This window comes from Pelecanus crispus, chromosome 1 (genome assembly GCF_030463565.1).
Source record: "Pelecanus crispus isolate bPelCri1 chromosome 1, bPelCri1.pri, whole genome shotgun sequence".
NCBI classification, from domain to species: domain Eukaryota; kingdom Metazoa; phylum Chordata; class Aves; order Pelecaniformes; family Pelecanidae; genus Pelecanus; species Pelecanus crispus.
The window spans coordinates 14,206,718-14,223,832 of NC_134643.1; the positions used below are offsets into that span (position 1 = coordinate 14,206,718).

The following is a 17,115-nucleotide window of genomic DNA, read 5'->3' on the forward strand; positions in this document are numbered from 1 at the left end:
TAGTGCATAGCCAGCAGCAATGGAGCTGATATCCACCAATGTACCCAAAGGTAATACATTCTCAGCTACAGCTGAAAATGTACACATAATCCCTTTTCACAAATACTTGCCAGGTATGTGACCATCACCCACTAGGTACGGGGGGGGGGGGGGGGGGCAGGCAGGGAAAAAAAAAATCCACAGAAAAAAACCAAACCCACAAGCTAACTTCTAAATCAATTTAAGGTAGGAAAAGGCTATTCAGAATCTTTATAGACTAAAATCTGTAAGTATATGCTTTCCTGACAAGATGAACTTGAAGTGCACTTAATTCTTGGTAGACTATTTCAAAGCAGGATTAAGAATAGCTCGATAAACTGGCATGCTAGCTCTTTCTCACACCTTAAAGCACTTCAGCTAGAAAATAGCACCAATTTCTGTCAAAACCCACATAATTTTGAGTTTAAAAAAAGAACACCCACCAATTTTGAGATTATTTTGGAATGGATCAATTCCACTGTTTTAGAATAAATGAAAAGCTAAGACCAGTCATGAACCCCAGTGTAAAAAGTTCACGGTAAGATCATTTATACTGACGACAGTTACACTCAACACTTTAATGCCAGGTTTCATACATATTCTAATAGTAACTAATAGAACATAATAGAACCTGATGAAACTACCAGGTGGCAAGATTAAAAATAATTACAAGTGTTTTCTTCCAACAACACAATGATGTGAATGTCAGAAAGAATGACAAAAACCAAAACGCAAACCAAAAAAATTGTCAAATTCATCATCCACTGCACTATAAAAATACCGATAATCCAGGGGCAACACCCAATTAAGGAAGTCCTGCTAGTCCATTGCTAGAAGCTGACAACAAGTACAAGGAGAAGGATCATCCTACACGTGGCTTACTTTCTATTATCTCCCCTTAAGTAATTAGGCTGTCATTGAACACAGCATGATAGGCTGGATGGCCCTTGGCATCATCTAGAAGTGAAGGCTATGCAATCACAACTCCAAGAGCTAGAAGCTGGACAAACAGGCCACCAATGTGTTTAAAGCAGGAAGGAATAAAGATACACAAACAGGTGTGTACAAAGGCAACCGGATTCTATCCCACACCTAAGGAATGCTGATCATATTGATTCTGGAGGCTATGCTCCCACATACTGTATCCTCAGCCATACCCCAAAAACCTCACAATTAGTGAAGGGAATTTCTGCTATGTAAGTGGTCCCCTTTTGTGAAATGGTAATTGCACCATGACTTCTTTTACTACCCAGCTTTCTCTACCAAAAGAAGATGACTGCAAAAACCCATTGGGGTATAAGTCTTGTGTGATGCTGAGATGACAGATGCCAAAAGAATGATTACACTTTTGATTCCCTGCTGTGCTTGGTGTAGGAGATAGCCACAGTCCCTCTTCTTGCCAGAAATCCTTAAGTTACCATTTATAAGCACGTATCAAAACTGGAAGAGGCTCTAGTAGTCATGCTCAGAGATCAGAACTCCTGGTAACACTGACACAACATGCAATGGAAACATTCGGGTTTCCTCCATCTTTCTGGAATCATAGATTACTTGACAGTTACCCCTGGGAATTCTCCAGGAAAAGATTCAGACCTCATAGTGATCTGCTACTCATTTTTGGTTCGGTTTTAAAAGCAACAAGAGAAGCAAAGGAAGTATTTGGGAATAAACCTGTATCTGTTACCAACAGAAACAAGTTAAAAAAATTAGGAGTTTAGTTTCCATTTTCTTTATTCATGCTCATTAACTTTATGTAACTTAAGGAAAATAACCTATTCCAGTGTTAGTTTCATTTCTCATGCACATCCAGAACACACAAGTCATAACTGAAACAACTGCATGAATATTATTTGATTTCTGGAGTATGGTACAGACCTTCAAAACTACATCATGTAAAACTAAAGAAATGATACATAAAAAGATACAAGACCAAGGCACACAGGTTCCCTACTTCAAAAAAAAGAAAAAAAAAAAAAAAAGAAAAGAAAAAAATCATGGAGGATTCAAAAAAACCCACACAGCTTAGATACATTGTTTTCCATTGCATTCCTTTGAGAGTCCATGTAAAATTTGGTACCAAACAATTAAAAATTAAAAACAACTAAAAAAGCATTTGTTTTGTAATATAAACTGTTTGTTGAACAGTTATTTTAAGTTACAAAAGCATTAAATCCTTCAAAATTAAACTGATAAAGCTTTATACTTACACAAGAAACACGAAATGGTCCAAAAGATACAGCTGCTTCTCCGTACAGGGGCCAGTAACGTTCACATTTTTTCTGTTAAAGCAAAGAATCCTAATTTAATCCATCTGTAGTACTGGAAGTTGACGATTAACAGAAGCAGAGCAGACAAAATTATAATCTCAAATGCCTTGTTCTCCATCTTATTCAGGGCTTTTCCTTAACATCTGCCTACTGGTGCCTTGCTGGACTCCTTTTAAGACAGTAAAATGTCTTTTCTTTTGGATACCAAAAGAAAAACAAAACAAAAAACCCAGATGACCCATAAACACAGCCAAAAGACACTTTGTAAATTAGGATGCGAACTTCATGACATATGCGCAAACATGCATCATACAGAGGGAAACAATGAGAGCTAGTTCAGTTTTTGTGAAAGTTTGGAGTCCACAATTCAAGACCACTTTTTTTTTTTTTTTCCTTCTCAGGTCATAAGAATACAGCAGAGAGATTTAAAAGATAGATTGTTTTTGCAGCTGGATCAATCGACAGGAAATTCTGAAGGACTCAGGATTTTGACAGTTGGCCTACAATCCCACAAAGAGCAAGATTTTTTTCCATAGTGACATGACCAGAAAACAAGTAATTGGTACAATTCTGTATACAAACATGTATATTCCACTGCAATGATGCCTAAATAATAAAGTAACACTATAAATGGAGCAAAAGAAGCAGTCCCATTCACTGTTTCCTATGCATGGAAGTATAAGGATAGGCATTCTCATTCAATCTGGCAGATTATTTTTACAGTTATAGATTTGGCATATGAAGCTTCACAGGTATTGGCATATAGCCCTGCACAGGCAATGCTTATTTAGTTTTGTATTTAGTATACATACCCTTCCCATTTCAAATTCTCGACAGGCCATTACAATTATCTGAAAAGAAAAAAAAAAGATGCTCAAAGTTAGCTCGTTTTAGATCAATTCACCAACACTTTACTGCTTGCTTCTATTTGGGCAGATACTGATACTCCTTAATTGGTTATTCCTGAAGAAACTAATTAATACTATTTTCCTACCTGCAGATACATGCTCTTTTAATTCTAAAGTAATAACCAAGTTTTATCCTGCACAAAATAATCTGCAACACTAATACAGTATTTTAATTTTAGTATTTTAATTCACTGTAATCCTGTAAAAATACCTTATTTATCCAGCTTGACTGTGAAGTCTAAACTTAATCACAAAAGTATAGAACCATTTGCCAACTGGAAGAAATACAGCTATATTTGCTTAAAATGACAGACTGCTTAAAATAGGTGCAAAAACCTATTTAAAAAACAAGAATCAGATTTCTTAGGTGAAGCTATTTCAAATACATTAATGTGAATAGCACAATACAAATGCACCAATAGGTAAACTTATTTGTTCCCATAAGTAACCACAATTTAACTGTCTGATAAACCAGAAAATTATTTTCAGAAATAATTTGTTGAACATACCCGATTTTAACACTACTTAAAAGTTAACTCCTGACAATAGCTGTTTAAACAGATGTAGAATATAAACAAATAAGTAACCTGAAATTAGCATAAATAGAAAGGTAGGCTTTTTTTTTTTGTTTCACATGCTGCTTCTGCATCCCATTTTGTGAGTCCACATTAAGTCAGAGTTGTGAGGTCTCCTACAGGACAGATGTAACCAAGCACCAACCTATTCATCAACATGCATGATTTCATATTCATTCAATAAAATTATTACTTTGAATTTACATTATTAAATTGAACAAATAATTTAATGATATATAGAATGCTATCTAAACTACAAAAAGATTTGAGAAGTAAATGGACTAAATCACTGTCAACATTTTTAATAATAGCAGACAGCTCAGGCAAAAGATACACAATCACTGTACCAAGAAATAAGACAACACCCAATTTTGGTTTTTAAGTAGGTACTTACGGCAACATTGTATTCCCATATCATCCTCCAGAAGTCTATTACTGTATTTGCTAATGGCCCCTGGGTAGCAACATACGCTTTTGGCCCATGTACTCCCTAGGATTGCACAAAGGAACCATTAGTATTTCTGAAGAAAATTTATCTGTACTAAATAAAAAAGGCTTTAGGTTATAATCATGTAATATTAGAATATCTCTTTCTTTTTTTTTGATCCAGCAGGAAGGGTGAATATGAAATATGAGTCCCATTTACATTAGTGGAAATTTTGCTGGTGATTTCAAGGGGGGACAAGATTATAACAGCTACTGCACTGCCAGAGACTAACAGAAAATACTAAGTTTCCGTATGTTCAGATTCTGAAGATTCCCTTTAAGTCTGCATTTTCTTTATTACTCAAACATTTAAGGATGTAAATTTGAAGTCCTTCTGCCAAAAAGCATCCCCTTGAACAAATTTAAGTTTCCCCCCTTCCAGTAATACCACATTTCAAAACTCCAAAACTTTGAAGTTTGTTTTATATAAAGCCTGAAGACATTTACATTCAGCTTTTCAAGCTAAACATTCAGGAATTGAGATTTATAGGAACACCTGTTTCTGAATAAGCATCACTATGTAAAAGCAGCATCAGAATAAGGCTACAAGGAAAACCCAAGGTATTCACACTTTGAAACAAAAGTGTGAAAGGTTTTTAGGCACACTCTGGCTTCTCTTTAAGATTGCTTGATATAATTCCATGGCCACGCTTCTGCCATGAATAGCAAAAAGTGCATATTAACATACACAATTTGTCAAACACCTCATTTCTTATCCCTAAAAACAGCCTCTCTTAAAATCTGTTATTTTTAACAGTATCAACCATTAAAAAAAATCATATCTGAATTTTCCTATGGTATAAAGTTCCAATTTGATTGCCTGTCACTTTAGAATGATGTATTTTATATTATACTTACACTTAGAGTAATATTAAAAAAATTGCTTTATAAATGGCATCATGTTTGCAAATTTATTCAAGCCATACTAAAAAAAAAAATCTTCTCTCACAGCTTTAAATTCTTATCTCATACTATAATATTAAAAGTGCACTGATACAAAATAAAAGCTTGAAAAGAATTTAAGAACTTTTAAGATAGTAATACATACCTTAATAAAGTTTGCATTGATGTAGTCTGAATCTTGTGTGGGAGTTTTTAAGGTCAGTTTAACCCGACTATGATCAACTAAAACAAAAAAAAATTTTTTTAAACAATAATTACAACATATGTAAATCAACATATACCAGTAAATATAATAGACATAGTACATACAATATCTACAGAAGAAATCAAGCATTAAATGTTTCCCAAAGAGAAGTCACACAAGCAAGTCAGTCAATTTAATTCATGAGTAAACCAACTCAGGTAGGGATAAGCAGAGTAGCTCCTACTGCTATGTTTCTGATGCTCAAGTTTGCAAAGAACCAACTACTGGAATTCCAAGAGTGATTCATTGTAAAGAGGCAAAATTCAATTGATCAGAAGTAATCAAAATTGTAGTTACACAAGATGAACACAGTCATGATGGTCAGAATTAAAGGCACGTTTGTTGTGTTCATTTACAGAAAGCATAAAGAATAAAACACCAGTGCATAGTTAAAGCAGCTCGCAGGTCTTAAAGTCTCTGCCAAGGAGGAGTCCATGAAGTATTACAAGATGAAACATGCACTGGGGTTTACTGCTCAGGCACACACTGACCTCTATCCCCCAAACACTGGGCTAAGCACTTTATTGGGGCACTTCTAAACTAGAAGCAGCAGATTCCTTCATTTTGGGGGTTTTGACATTTCAAGTTTCTGCCTCAAGCATTACTGACTGTCTTAGAGAAAGCTGCTTATAAAGAGAGCAGATCTTTGAAAACTAAAATCCTCAGCAGTCATAAAAATAGGCTTTATTACTTGTTCACAGAATAAACCAAACATCCTGGAATTCTTTTTGTCACTGAAAAAAATTAAGTGCATCTTTAATACAGAAACAGCTTGATGAGTCTTACTAAGAAGGATGGTAGGTGGTTGGCACGTTCACCAGTCCTTCCAGCTTTTGTCGATACCAACACTTCCTACCTAGCATGTAAAAATCATTCAAACTATCTCTACAATATAGGATGTTTTAGTTAATTTAGTACTGCAATAAATTGGAAATCCAGATTTAAAAAAAAAAAAAAAAATCTTCAAACTGGGGAGCAGAAGTATCTGCAGCAACAGCATCTGCTCAAGCAACTTCTGTTACTTTCTGCTCCCAGAGTCAATTCCTCAACCACAGAACAGCTGCTAAAACTTTCATCAGAGCTACATTCAAGAAAAAAAAACATAAATAATGAGTCTATTTAAAAAGAGGAAATATGGTTGTTTGGGGTTTTTTTTGTCAAAACATCACGGGTAATAAAACAGGGAACCATGCCCACAAGAAGTACATGCTAAGAGTTATTTCTATACAAAAAGCTCTTCCAGAAAGCTTCCAAGATGCTTGCTTCCAAGACTGTGAAATTTTCTGCCAGAGTCCTGATAAGATGCAAAAAATGTTTGTGTTGCCACATAATGCTTCCTAAAAAAGCACAAGTGTAGATTACAAGACATTTAGATCACAGATCTAAAGACAACGCACTCTCACATAAAGGGCTAGAGAAACCCTTAAGACATATTACACTGTACTACACTCATACATACAGTGTAAAAGCCAGAACACTTTATAAGCATGCAGTGGTGTCACAGACTTAATACTAAAAACTACTTTTTAATGGTGGATCAGACTAATTAAAGTGGTAGGCTAATGAGGGCTCCTATCTTCCCAGCACAGTAGACCCAAAATCCTAGAGCAGTTTCCAAATGTCAACATTTCCAGTGTGCCTGTATCTGCCACAGCTCAGCTCTTTCAGAGTTTTAGGTCTGGAATAGAATTCTCCAAGAAAAATTCCATTGCAGGCTCCAGGTTCAGAAGATTAAGTGCTTGGATATTTATATAAAGCTTGAAGACTCAGTTCACAATTACTAATCCGTGTCTTCAGGTAACCAGTGAACACTGTGTTTCATTTAGCTATCATTTAGGATGGCTTAGTAAACTGTAATGTGAACATGCACACATCTTTTACTCTGAAGCCAGTACTGAGTTAGTACAGAGGTACTGATCTCTCTGGTACCAGGAGCAGTTTCTGATAAATATAGCAGTAATCTGATAAAGTTACATCTGTAAGTTCTTTTCTGGATTTATAAAAGATAGGCAAAGTATCATCCCTCCTCCTCCTCCAAAACATCTCCTGGCTTTCATTTCTGTCAAGGTAGTCTCCCATTACTTTATTGCTGGAACCTTTGGATGTTTTAAGATGTTCTCACTTTAACTGAAAATATACGTTTAATCTTCCTCAATGTCAGCTTTGAGGTTTGTTCATTTTCCCCACTGTGACCTCTGTACCCTTTCACGTCACAATGAGTCAGTTTTTATTTTCACACAGATGAAAGAAAAGCACATCTACTACTCTAGCTGCAGCCATTCACGGCTGTACTAGCTATTAACTGTCTCATCGATTCAGCCTAGGTGCTACCAAGATTTTGCTATATTGTTCGTGATCTACCAAAACACCAGCATGGAAGAAAGAGTATAACAACTCTTAATAACAAGACAACAATAACAACTTCTCCTCTCTCTTTCACTCCATCCATTAAACATGTTTCCTCCCAACTAAAAAAACAAACCAAACAAAAACCACAATGACATTTAACTATTTTGCTGCAGTTGAGCTTAGTACCACACTACTCTCTAACATGTATGTTATACAAATATCCTCCAGCAAAATTTGAATACATGTGCCTTTCCTTCCTTGCAGCAGCAAGCACTATGCCCACCCTGTTAAACAATCTAGGGCCCGTGGCTTTAGCACAAATTTACTGCTGGAAGTGTTGCTCCAAGCACTGATAAACAGTAAAAATTCCAGCACTAGAAAAATTGAGCACACAGGTATACAGCAATCTGAAACACACAGTAATTCACTGGAGTTTACTATTAGAACACATTTTGAAAATGAAAGCTAATGATGCTTAAGACCATTTTCAACTTCAAATTGGTTAGAAACCTTCTAACACTTCTGAGAAAGCTAGAGCAAAGTAAAATGTATCTGTTGCTAATCTTCTGGGATGTGAAAAATGGCATTTGTCAGAAGACTGTCCTTTAATCTCAGTCAGCTGTTCATACTGAGAAGCACAGTAAGAGCTGCTGAAATATACGGCCTCACGAGCTACACGAAGTGAGCTTGTAACAGGCAATCTTCTCATCACAGATCACTGATCTGTTATATCCACACATCGGTGCTTTTAAAATTTAAATTCTGCTCTGACTCTTGTTTTCTGTGTTCGTTCATTAAGCAGAATTTCATTTGGGCTCTAGCAAAATACAAACCAAAGATAATCCAGCACTAAAAGTTCTCTGACACTGTTTGCAGGACAGAAACAAGCAAGAGATATCTATTTTACTTCAAACCACAAACCCAGGTTCCTTAAGGCTCCTTCAAATTTCATCTAGACTTATGCTGACATTTGTTTGTTTTCTACCATGAATCACATGCTCCTAAGGAAAAAAATACAGTTAAGCACCTAGCAAAGTTCTAGACGATTCCAAGCTAAAATTAAAATGTCAGGTTGATAGGGCTTGGGACCTAGCACACATTTTATCTTGAAGTGATAGCTCCTCTACTAAAATATGTAAATGTTCACTTACTTTGCCTTCCAAGTTAAAAATAAAAATTTTATGAAAGTTATCTTTCAGCAAATTATCTCCAATTTTGCCTTTCAGGAATAGCTAAATAGTAAAATTCAAAATACATTAAGAATAACAAGCGCTTGCCTTTGTCTTCTATTAACACGTAAATCAGACTTACATGGCAATATATCCTTGTATCTATTCTTTTTAACATTTTCTTCCTTTTCTCCAGTGGCTGTTGGGTAGATCTTCTCTGTTCTGTATTTTGTGGACAGTCTTCTTAACCTCTGAAATAAAACATTTATGTTATATTTTCAAGTCTCAAGATAACAGAAACTTCACTAGGTATTAGCTTCATTGACGAAGTATGAGAAGATCACTCAAAAATACCTCTTCTCTCCTTTTACAATATTCACTATGATGAAGTTTAAAAATCTAATTATCCAGTACTTTTACCTCATCAGCAGTTTACAACCAAGTTGAAAACAGCTCTATACATCATGAGATATGGAACTTTGGAAAAGCCGCTACAGCAGCAGTATGGAATACGGCTATATTTTATTTAGGAAATACACTGCCCTGTTAGGGAGTAACAACTGCATTAAGAATACCTGCGAGAAGCAGAAAAATCTGTTATTGCTCAGAATACCTGGAGGAAGAGCACAGAGCAGGCTGGCTCAGGAACAGCTGTCAGCAGCTGGTACTTTGCTCTGAAACTCATGGCTTCCAACACACTGACAACTGAACAGAAAGCAAAATCTCACTTTTAACAGGCACCAACTCCCAACACCCAACTCCTGTTGAGTTCCAAGCACACCCAGAGAAAGAAGGTCCCTGCCTCTCAGGTACAAGGTATTCGCAATTAAGATGAGTGACAGGAGGTCTGCTTCACAACAATATGACAGTTTTCCCCTCCATCTATTTCAAATCCTAGAAACTTGAAACAGTCAAAATCTCTAATAACAAAATCCATTCCATGCCTTCCAGCAACCTAGGAAATAACAAGAGCAATACAGCTTTTATTATCCCACTCAAATTAGGCCTTTGCAACCTTAAAACCAAGGAGGAAGAAAAGAGTATATATTCTCTTCGGGGAAAAAAAAAAAAACCACCACCCAACCACCAAAAAAACCACAAACAAACAAAAAAAACAAAGAGGAGCCAGCGGTGCTTGTTATTTTAGATGTGTAGACATACAGATTTAAAAAAGAACTCAGTTAACTCTGGCTTCCAGCTGAACCTAGGTGGTTGCAAAACCAGCCATTCTATTGACACTGACATGGTGGTGGTATGTAAGACGATCAAGAGGAAAACAGAGAACATAGCTTCAAAGAAGTTTAGTATTTCCATTGAGTGGTATTCTGAGCAGGTAGAAGGATAGAGGTTGTTCACGTTCTCCTCCCTCCATCTCTGATGCTTGATTATCATCCTTGAAGACCCAAAATGTTCATGGCTTTCTTTTTTGGGGGGAAAGGGGAGAATGGGGGAGGTTGGTTGATAGTTAAAGATACAAATCTTGTTTATCGCTGACTATGCAACAACATATAGACAGAAGGGCATGATAAATGATTTGGTTGGAAAGCAGTTTTCTCCTTGAATTCTTCTAAAACTACTAAACACTTGGGAGACTCACTGCACCCTTCAATTTCTAAAAAAAAGAAGGAAAAATGAATCTGCAACTCAAGTCCTCCCATAGTTCTTCCAGCAAAAAAGGAAAAGAAAAAACCACACAAAATTTATCATTTCTGCTACCTGCAGAAAAACACTTTCATAAAATTTGTCTGGATATAGTGAAAACCAAGCAAATTTTATATGCAAATTTGGATAAAACTTTGCATTAATTTAGTTGAAAAATATGCATCTAGTAATCCACAGAAGTGGCATTTATAAAGCAAAAACAATGGCAAGGTAAAATTTAAAAAAAGGCAAATCAAGAAGCACTGGTTTTCAGACAATTTTTTTTTATCTTCTCTGAGGACTTTATCACAGATTAAATCATTGAATCCTAAAAAAGTAACAGAACTACCACACAGGGGTTTGTTGTTTTTTTTTTCTTAAAGTGCATTGCTCTTGAAAAACTTGCAATGTCAGTCGATGAAGAAAAAAAACAGTAAATATCTGGAGGTGGGATAGTAAGTCTCTGACCACACAGTGATCAAAGTGCTAAATGTATTATCTGAAAACATCGCTACAATGAAGAATAATAAGATTCAATTCTTGAAAAGACATGTAAATAGTTACAGGAAGCATCCATGCAGACTACGCTCATCTTTGCAATACCAAAACCAAATTCACAACATAACCGTTATACAAAGCCCACAGAGAAACCTGGTTTGTAATATGGTACAGACAAAGAATACCACTACACATGGGAGACATATTATCCTATGTAATACTGCCCTTGCCTGTGTCAAAATAAAAAATATTTTACCTTAGCCTGCATTAAGGCTGGACACAACCAGGAATTTGGAAATAGCAGGATAAATACAGATAATTTAGCTGTATCAGCTAAGAATTGCAAGACTGAGAAATAGTTTGAAATAGGCTACAAGCCTCCAAATGAGGAAGAAAAAAAAAAAAGAGAGAAAAAATGACACTTTCCAAGCACAGGTGCTAATATGATTTTGTATATCATTCCACATCTCAACCTGGTTGTGAGTTTTGGGGGTTTTTTTTCCATCTTACTGATTTTTACGGGACAAATGCCATGACTCTGCTTAGAAAAAGCAACAGAAAGAAGTTTAGAGAAAAAACGACCTCTAAAAACCATGAGTAGAAGCAGAAGTTATTTTGCATAAGAAGGACACACTTGAGGAAGTGATACAGGAAAAAGGTCAGGTATCAAAAAGCACCCTAAGAAGATGATCCTTTTTGCTTTAGCCCATTTTCAAGGCATGCAAGAAAACACTTTCACAGATACAACTTGGACCTATCGTAAGCCAAAAAGGCTGGAGTGACTAATATCAACTTGGATAATCTAGAAAGTGATGCTGTGAGAATTCAACATAGCCATCTCCCCTGAATGATTCAATAGCTGTACAATCCGCTAAACAGACTGGAAAGTAGGATTAGCATAGCCCAGCTCCGAGGCAGACTGGAAATGAAATACAGGTTGATTTTAACACACATCTGTTCCTAAAATACTTTAGAATCCATGCTTTTAACGCATGTTTGTCAGCTGTTTTGTGACATGGGTAACAGAAGATAAGTAAGCACAGTCCTGAGAGCAGTCAAAAAGAGTAAGTAGTACTTTTTATGATTTGTAGTAGTATCTGCTACATAGAATAGTACCTACTTCATGCTTTGGAAGAGAAAGAATTGACTAAAGAGTAAGGAAAGAATTCTAAAAACTGAGCTTTGAATGAACTACACAGGAATGGAAAAGTGCCAGACTCGGCAGAAGATTTCGCCATGCACGCAACAGACAATTTCTCCCGAAACCTATTGCCATGTGCACGCACAGCCTGCTGCAGGATGCAAGAGATGCAGTGCTTCCTAGGTTACAGCCTGGAATGACCAGGAGGAGGAGAATGTACTCAATAGCAGAATGGGGGTAATGACAGGGCAGAAGAAGAAAGAATTTTGTTCAGACTATGCTAAGTTGATGACAAGATAGCCAGTAAGATCCGTCACAGTCCAGTTTCATGCTAATTCATAATAAACAACTGTCTAGAGTACAAAGCAGCACTCATTTGGGTTAAGTCAGTAAAGTGCCAAATCGCTTCCCAGAAGCTACTCGGATGCCAACAGCAGGGACATTAGAGATCCAGCCTGGTGCCTCTGCAGATAACAGCAGACACTTCCGTGACACTTGCATATTCACTGGAACTGCTATTCTGGTACCATGAAAATCTTCATTTATATATTCTTTTAAGAACAAAATGGTCAAAAAGTAAGTGTATATTCATGATTCATCATACTTAAAAGAACAACATTCACAAGGCCTTAAGCTCCACTCTCTTTAGAAGAGCTCGAGTTTAATTCTGCTTATTCACTGCGTGACATAAGTGGTTTGTGGGATGGTGACAAACACCACATGTGACAGTGGGGAGATGAGCCTTTGAAACAATTTGAGTTTCAGAAACATATTCCAACTTCCACAGTGGTTTTACAGTCTGTATGACAAATCTACTTCAGTGTTTTTAGAAAAAGACAAACCAGCTTTTCAAACCCAACTTGTAGAATCCTACCATAAAGAACTTCGTCCAATCAGTTCAGGAAACACGGGTCTCTGACTTTCGCAGTCAATCTATTTCATCTATTTAAAACTTTAGGAAGCCCGTAAAGACACATCGCTTAATACCATAGAAATTTTGTTTGTGGATTAAAGAAAATATTTATACTACCTATTAAGATTTGAAGAACTCACTTTAAAAGCCTGAACCTTACTTAAGATACAAAAGTTCTTGCAACTCATCTCCAGGCTCTTTTCAAGGAAAGCGTAACAAATATTTCACCAGGGCTTCACTTATTTAAGGTCCTCAAATTGTCTCCCAAGCCTCATCTGACATTTCCGATGGTCAGAACATCAGTTAGTAAAACAGTGACATTTCCTTGAATCTTCTTTTTGACCATACCCGAGGAGTAGTACATAGCGTAGCGTCAAACATCAGCTGCTAGAATACTCCATGGCACCCTCGGTTCCTTTGCTATGTGACAACAGGCAACAGCAACAGGCTTAGGAAGCTCTACATGGCCAGCTATGGCAGCAGTCATGAGATAACACCAATCACAGGAGAACATACTTTGTTTTGCAAAATTTGCTTAAGTGCATTAAGAAATACTCAAAGAACTGAAAATTAAAGCTTCCATAAAAGTTATCTTAAAAATCAAAGCATAAAGGATGATACTAGGAAACACTTTAAAATGTTGTATTAATGTACTAATTTCATGAAATAAGACAGCTATTCCTATCATAAGCTTGACATTGCATTGTTCTTACCAGCAGCAGGGGAAAAAACCACATGAATTATGTTCAACCATGCTCTCATCCTAATAATTCAGATAAACATTACTAGGGCAGAATAAATTTCCTAGTACTTTTATACAGTGAGAAAAATGTACCTGTTAGGAACAATGTGAACCAAACTACCACAAAAATGTCAAAATAACTATCTTCTGGTTGTCTACCGTCAGATTACACAGGTTTCAGATTCTGTACCAATACTGCGAGTACAGAGACACCAGAGAGGACTTTGTCAAAAGACAGCTCAAGTACAGACTCAGATATATCCCTGCTCAAATGGCGCTCTGACTTTCGAAAACTGCTTTGGTTCCAGAAGTATTTTAGCTTAAAGTCACTGCAAATCCAACTGGAGTTTCCCTACACCACTTTCTTATCACTGAGGGCACTGGGAAACACCCAGACAAGCTGATGTTAATGAACTCAGCTGGAGGATGGACTATTCTGAGTCAGGAGTGCCTCTGCAGCTGCCGGTTGCAATAGCAAGGAACAAATGAACGCAGTGAGCTGGGTTTCCTTTAGTCACTCTGCCAGAACAAGAGCTGCGCGGGGAGAGCTGGGCACAGTGCAACTCAGCTGAAAGTTTCTCGGGAAGTCAGGTCCAGTTGGGGTGAATCAACACTGAACTGTCCCACATGGGATATCACCGGTTACCTCATTCCCCTGTTAAATAGCACAAATAACACAGAGTTTAATACACTTTCAGGTATGATACTTGCATTTAAGTTTCCCAACTATCTGTGCAATTTACATTTGTACATTAAATGCTTTGCATCTGTTGTTACAAATAAACACAGCATGAAAACATGAAAAGACCTACATGCAAGATAATGTCCAAAGAGTCTAAAATGACAATTCAAATTAGTTATCACACTAATACTTAGCACATACATATGAAATTACAGATAAAACTATTTTTTGAGAGTATCCCTCTCACCACTTTGCCTTAGGAGTACTTGAAAAACAGCATACACTTGTGACACATGTCAATCTTTCCCCAGTTATTCCCATTAGCTTTCAAACAAAAACTATTTTTAAGAATTCCTAGCCCTCATGATAGAAGGAAAAAGCCTTCCCAAACACTAGCCAAGCATAAACAATGAAAGGAGAATGATCCAGTTCTGTAAAAGAAAAGTTTCACTGTATCTCAGCATTTGTAGATGGCTTTGGCTGCAATGAACAGGCTAGCAGTCTGGATTTAACTTATTTCTCTGAAATAACGCCCTGAAAGGAGATTGCAAGCTGAACTGATAGAAAGAATGAGCTACAAGAAGGAGGAGTTTTCACTACTTTGGCATTCTCTTCTAGCAACACCTACTAACTCTCGAGCTCTAGGTGCTCCAAGGGAATCTCTGCTGAAGTGATTAATAGACAAGCCCGATAACTACAGTCCCTTGGGAGCTCTGTCTTCCGTGTTTCACGGCAGGACAATGACAGGTCTAAAAACCCCACTGTGTTCAAGGAAGCTTGTGTGAACCACATAAAAGAAAAATCCCTCCAAAGTTACCCAGGGAACTGAGAACAGCATCATTTCAGTATTAGATGGTATAGTGTATTCTGTAACACCTTAACTCTGTTTGGTATTTTCTCAGGGAAGAGGGGAATTCATGTTATTGCATTAACTGGAGATTTATATCCAATAAAGAAGCATCAGTCAATGAAGACAACGTTGCTAGGTCCTCGTGCAGAGAAGGCCAAATGACAGTACTGAAAGGAGCCAGTTAAGGAGTACATCCTACTTTCTTCAGTGTCACATTAAAACTAGGAATAGGTTTAAAAAAAAAAAAAACCACCCCAGAAAAAACAAAACCCACACACAACAGCATACTCTCAAGAATTAGGTACTGCCAAAGTAAGACCAACATTTTCCATCTTTACAAACCTATATTTTTCCTAACAAAAGTGTTAGAACCAGGCACGTCTCCCACACTGCTAATAACTAAAGAAACTAAAGATAACTTTACGCAGACATATTATCAAAACGTGGGTGGATTGCTTCAAAAGTCTCCTTTTCTCTCCCTCATTTCTGAAACTATTTTTATACTATCTGCACATTAATCCCAGCCTACATTAGCAGTACTATCAATTACAGTTGCAGTTAATTTACATTCAGCATAATAATTAAGCAACACACCTACTGCCAGTAGTGGGCTAGTTTTAAAAGTATGGAGAAGGCTAAAGAGATCTCTGGTCTGTTGATGAGCAAGTAAATAAGCAAAGCAAAACATTAAATTACTAAAGCACAAATCAAGTTTTAGTTAGTAAGTTACTAATGTATGTTCCAAGATATTTTAGAAAGCTCTGCAGCATACTCATTACACATGCAAGAATTAGGATTATAACTTTCTATCTCTGAACCACACTGTTTTCTTAGCACACTCAATTTATTGCAGAGACTACTGTGAACACATTACATCAAGTGAAAGCATGCAGGACAACACAGCAGTGACAGTTAGTTATAGGCTATGGGTGAAGAACACAAATATTTCTGTTAGTCTGACACCATGTGATTAGAAAATTGACTGCTTTGGGTTGAAGACTAGGAAGCACGTCCTGATGCAAAAACAGAAAAGGCATTTAAAATTAGCACACACCACAAATAACAGGCTTCTTAACAGTGTTAGAGCAATTCAAGAGTAATTCTTGATAATTCAAAACAGAAATAAGGCTCAGATATTTTGCAACAAGATGATTTTCAGACCCAACAATATAAACACAAACAGGATAAGGAAGCAAAGCACTTAAACAAACAAGGAAACAAAACTCATAAAAGGGGACACCCCCCCCCCCCCCCCCCCTGCTTAAAAGCATAATTTCCAAGTTACTGGATTATTTCCCTCTTATTCCTTCAGTCCTACGTTTTGGTGGTTTTGTGCATGCTGACAGCACAAGTATACTGAAAAAAAAAAAATCACATTTAATCTTGATTTTCCCTTTAAGTCTTTCTTTGAACATATACAGCTCTTACTCATCTTACCTTGCTATGTGATTAAAAGGGAAGATGCTCCTAAAGAAAGCTATGGCAAATAATTTTTAAGAGAATGTTTTTACAACACTCCAGTTGATGAAATGTTTCAATGGAATCAATCATCATATCTGCAAAAAATCCAGCAGCTTGTTACTGAAGAAAACAGCTACTAAATACAGTAAAAAAATCGGTTAACTGTAGCTTATAAAACATGCCATTTTCATATTTAAGCCTTCTATACCAATCTCCTCACTGATTCATTTTTCACAAGTAGTTGAACTTTCAAGTCAAGATGTTAACT

At 36.6% G+C, this 17,115-nt stretch overlaps 1 protein-coding gene across 1 annotated transcript in view; it reads right to left on the reverse strand.

Moving 5' to 3' along the window:
• Nucleotides 1-17,115, reverse strand: part of PTPN12 (protein tyrosine phosphatase non-receptor type 12) — an 81,120-nt gene that overhangs the window by 38,965 nt on the left and 25,040 nt on the right. The window contains exons 2-6 of the mRNA XM_075710951.1: nucleotides 9,062-9,170; nucleotides 5,303-5,379; nucleotides 4,163-4,258; nucleotides 3,098-3,136; nucleotides 2,226-2,297 (exon numbers count right to left, since the gene is read on the reverse strand). Of these exons, the coding sequence (XP_075567066.1) occupies nucleotides 2,226-2,297; nucleotides 3,098-3,136; nucleotides 4,163-4,258; nucleotides 5,303-5,379; nucleotides 9,062-9,170 (393 nt within the window). The remainder of the gene's footprint in view (nucleotides 1-2,225; nucleotides 2,298-3,097; nucleotides 3,137-4,162; nucleotides 4,259-5,302; nucleotides 5,380-9,061; nucleotides 9,171-17,115) is intronic.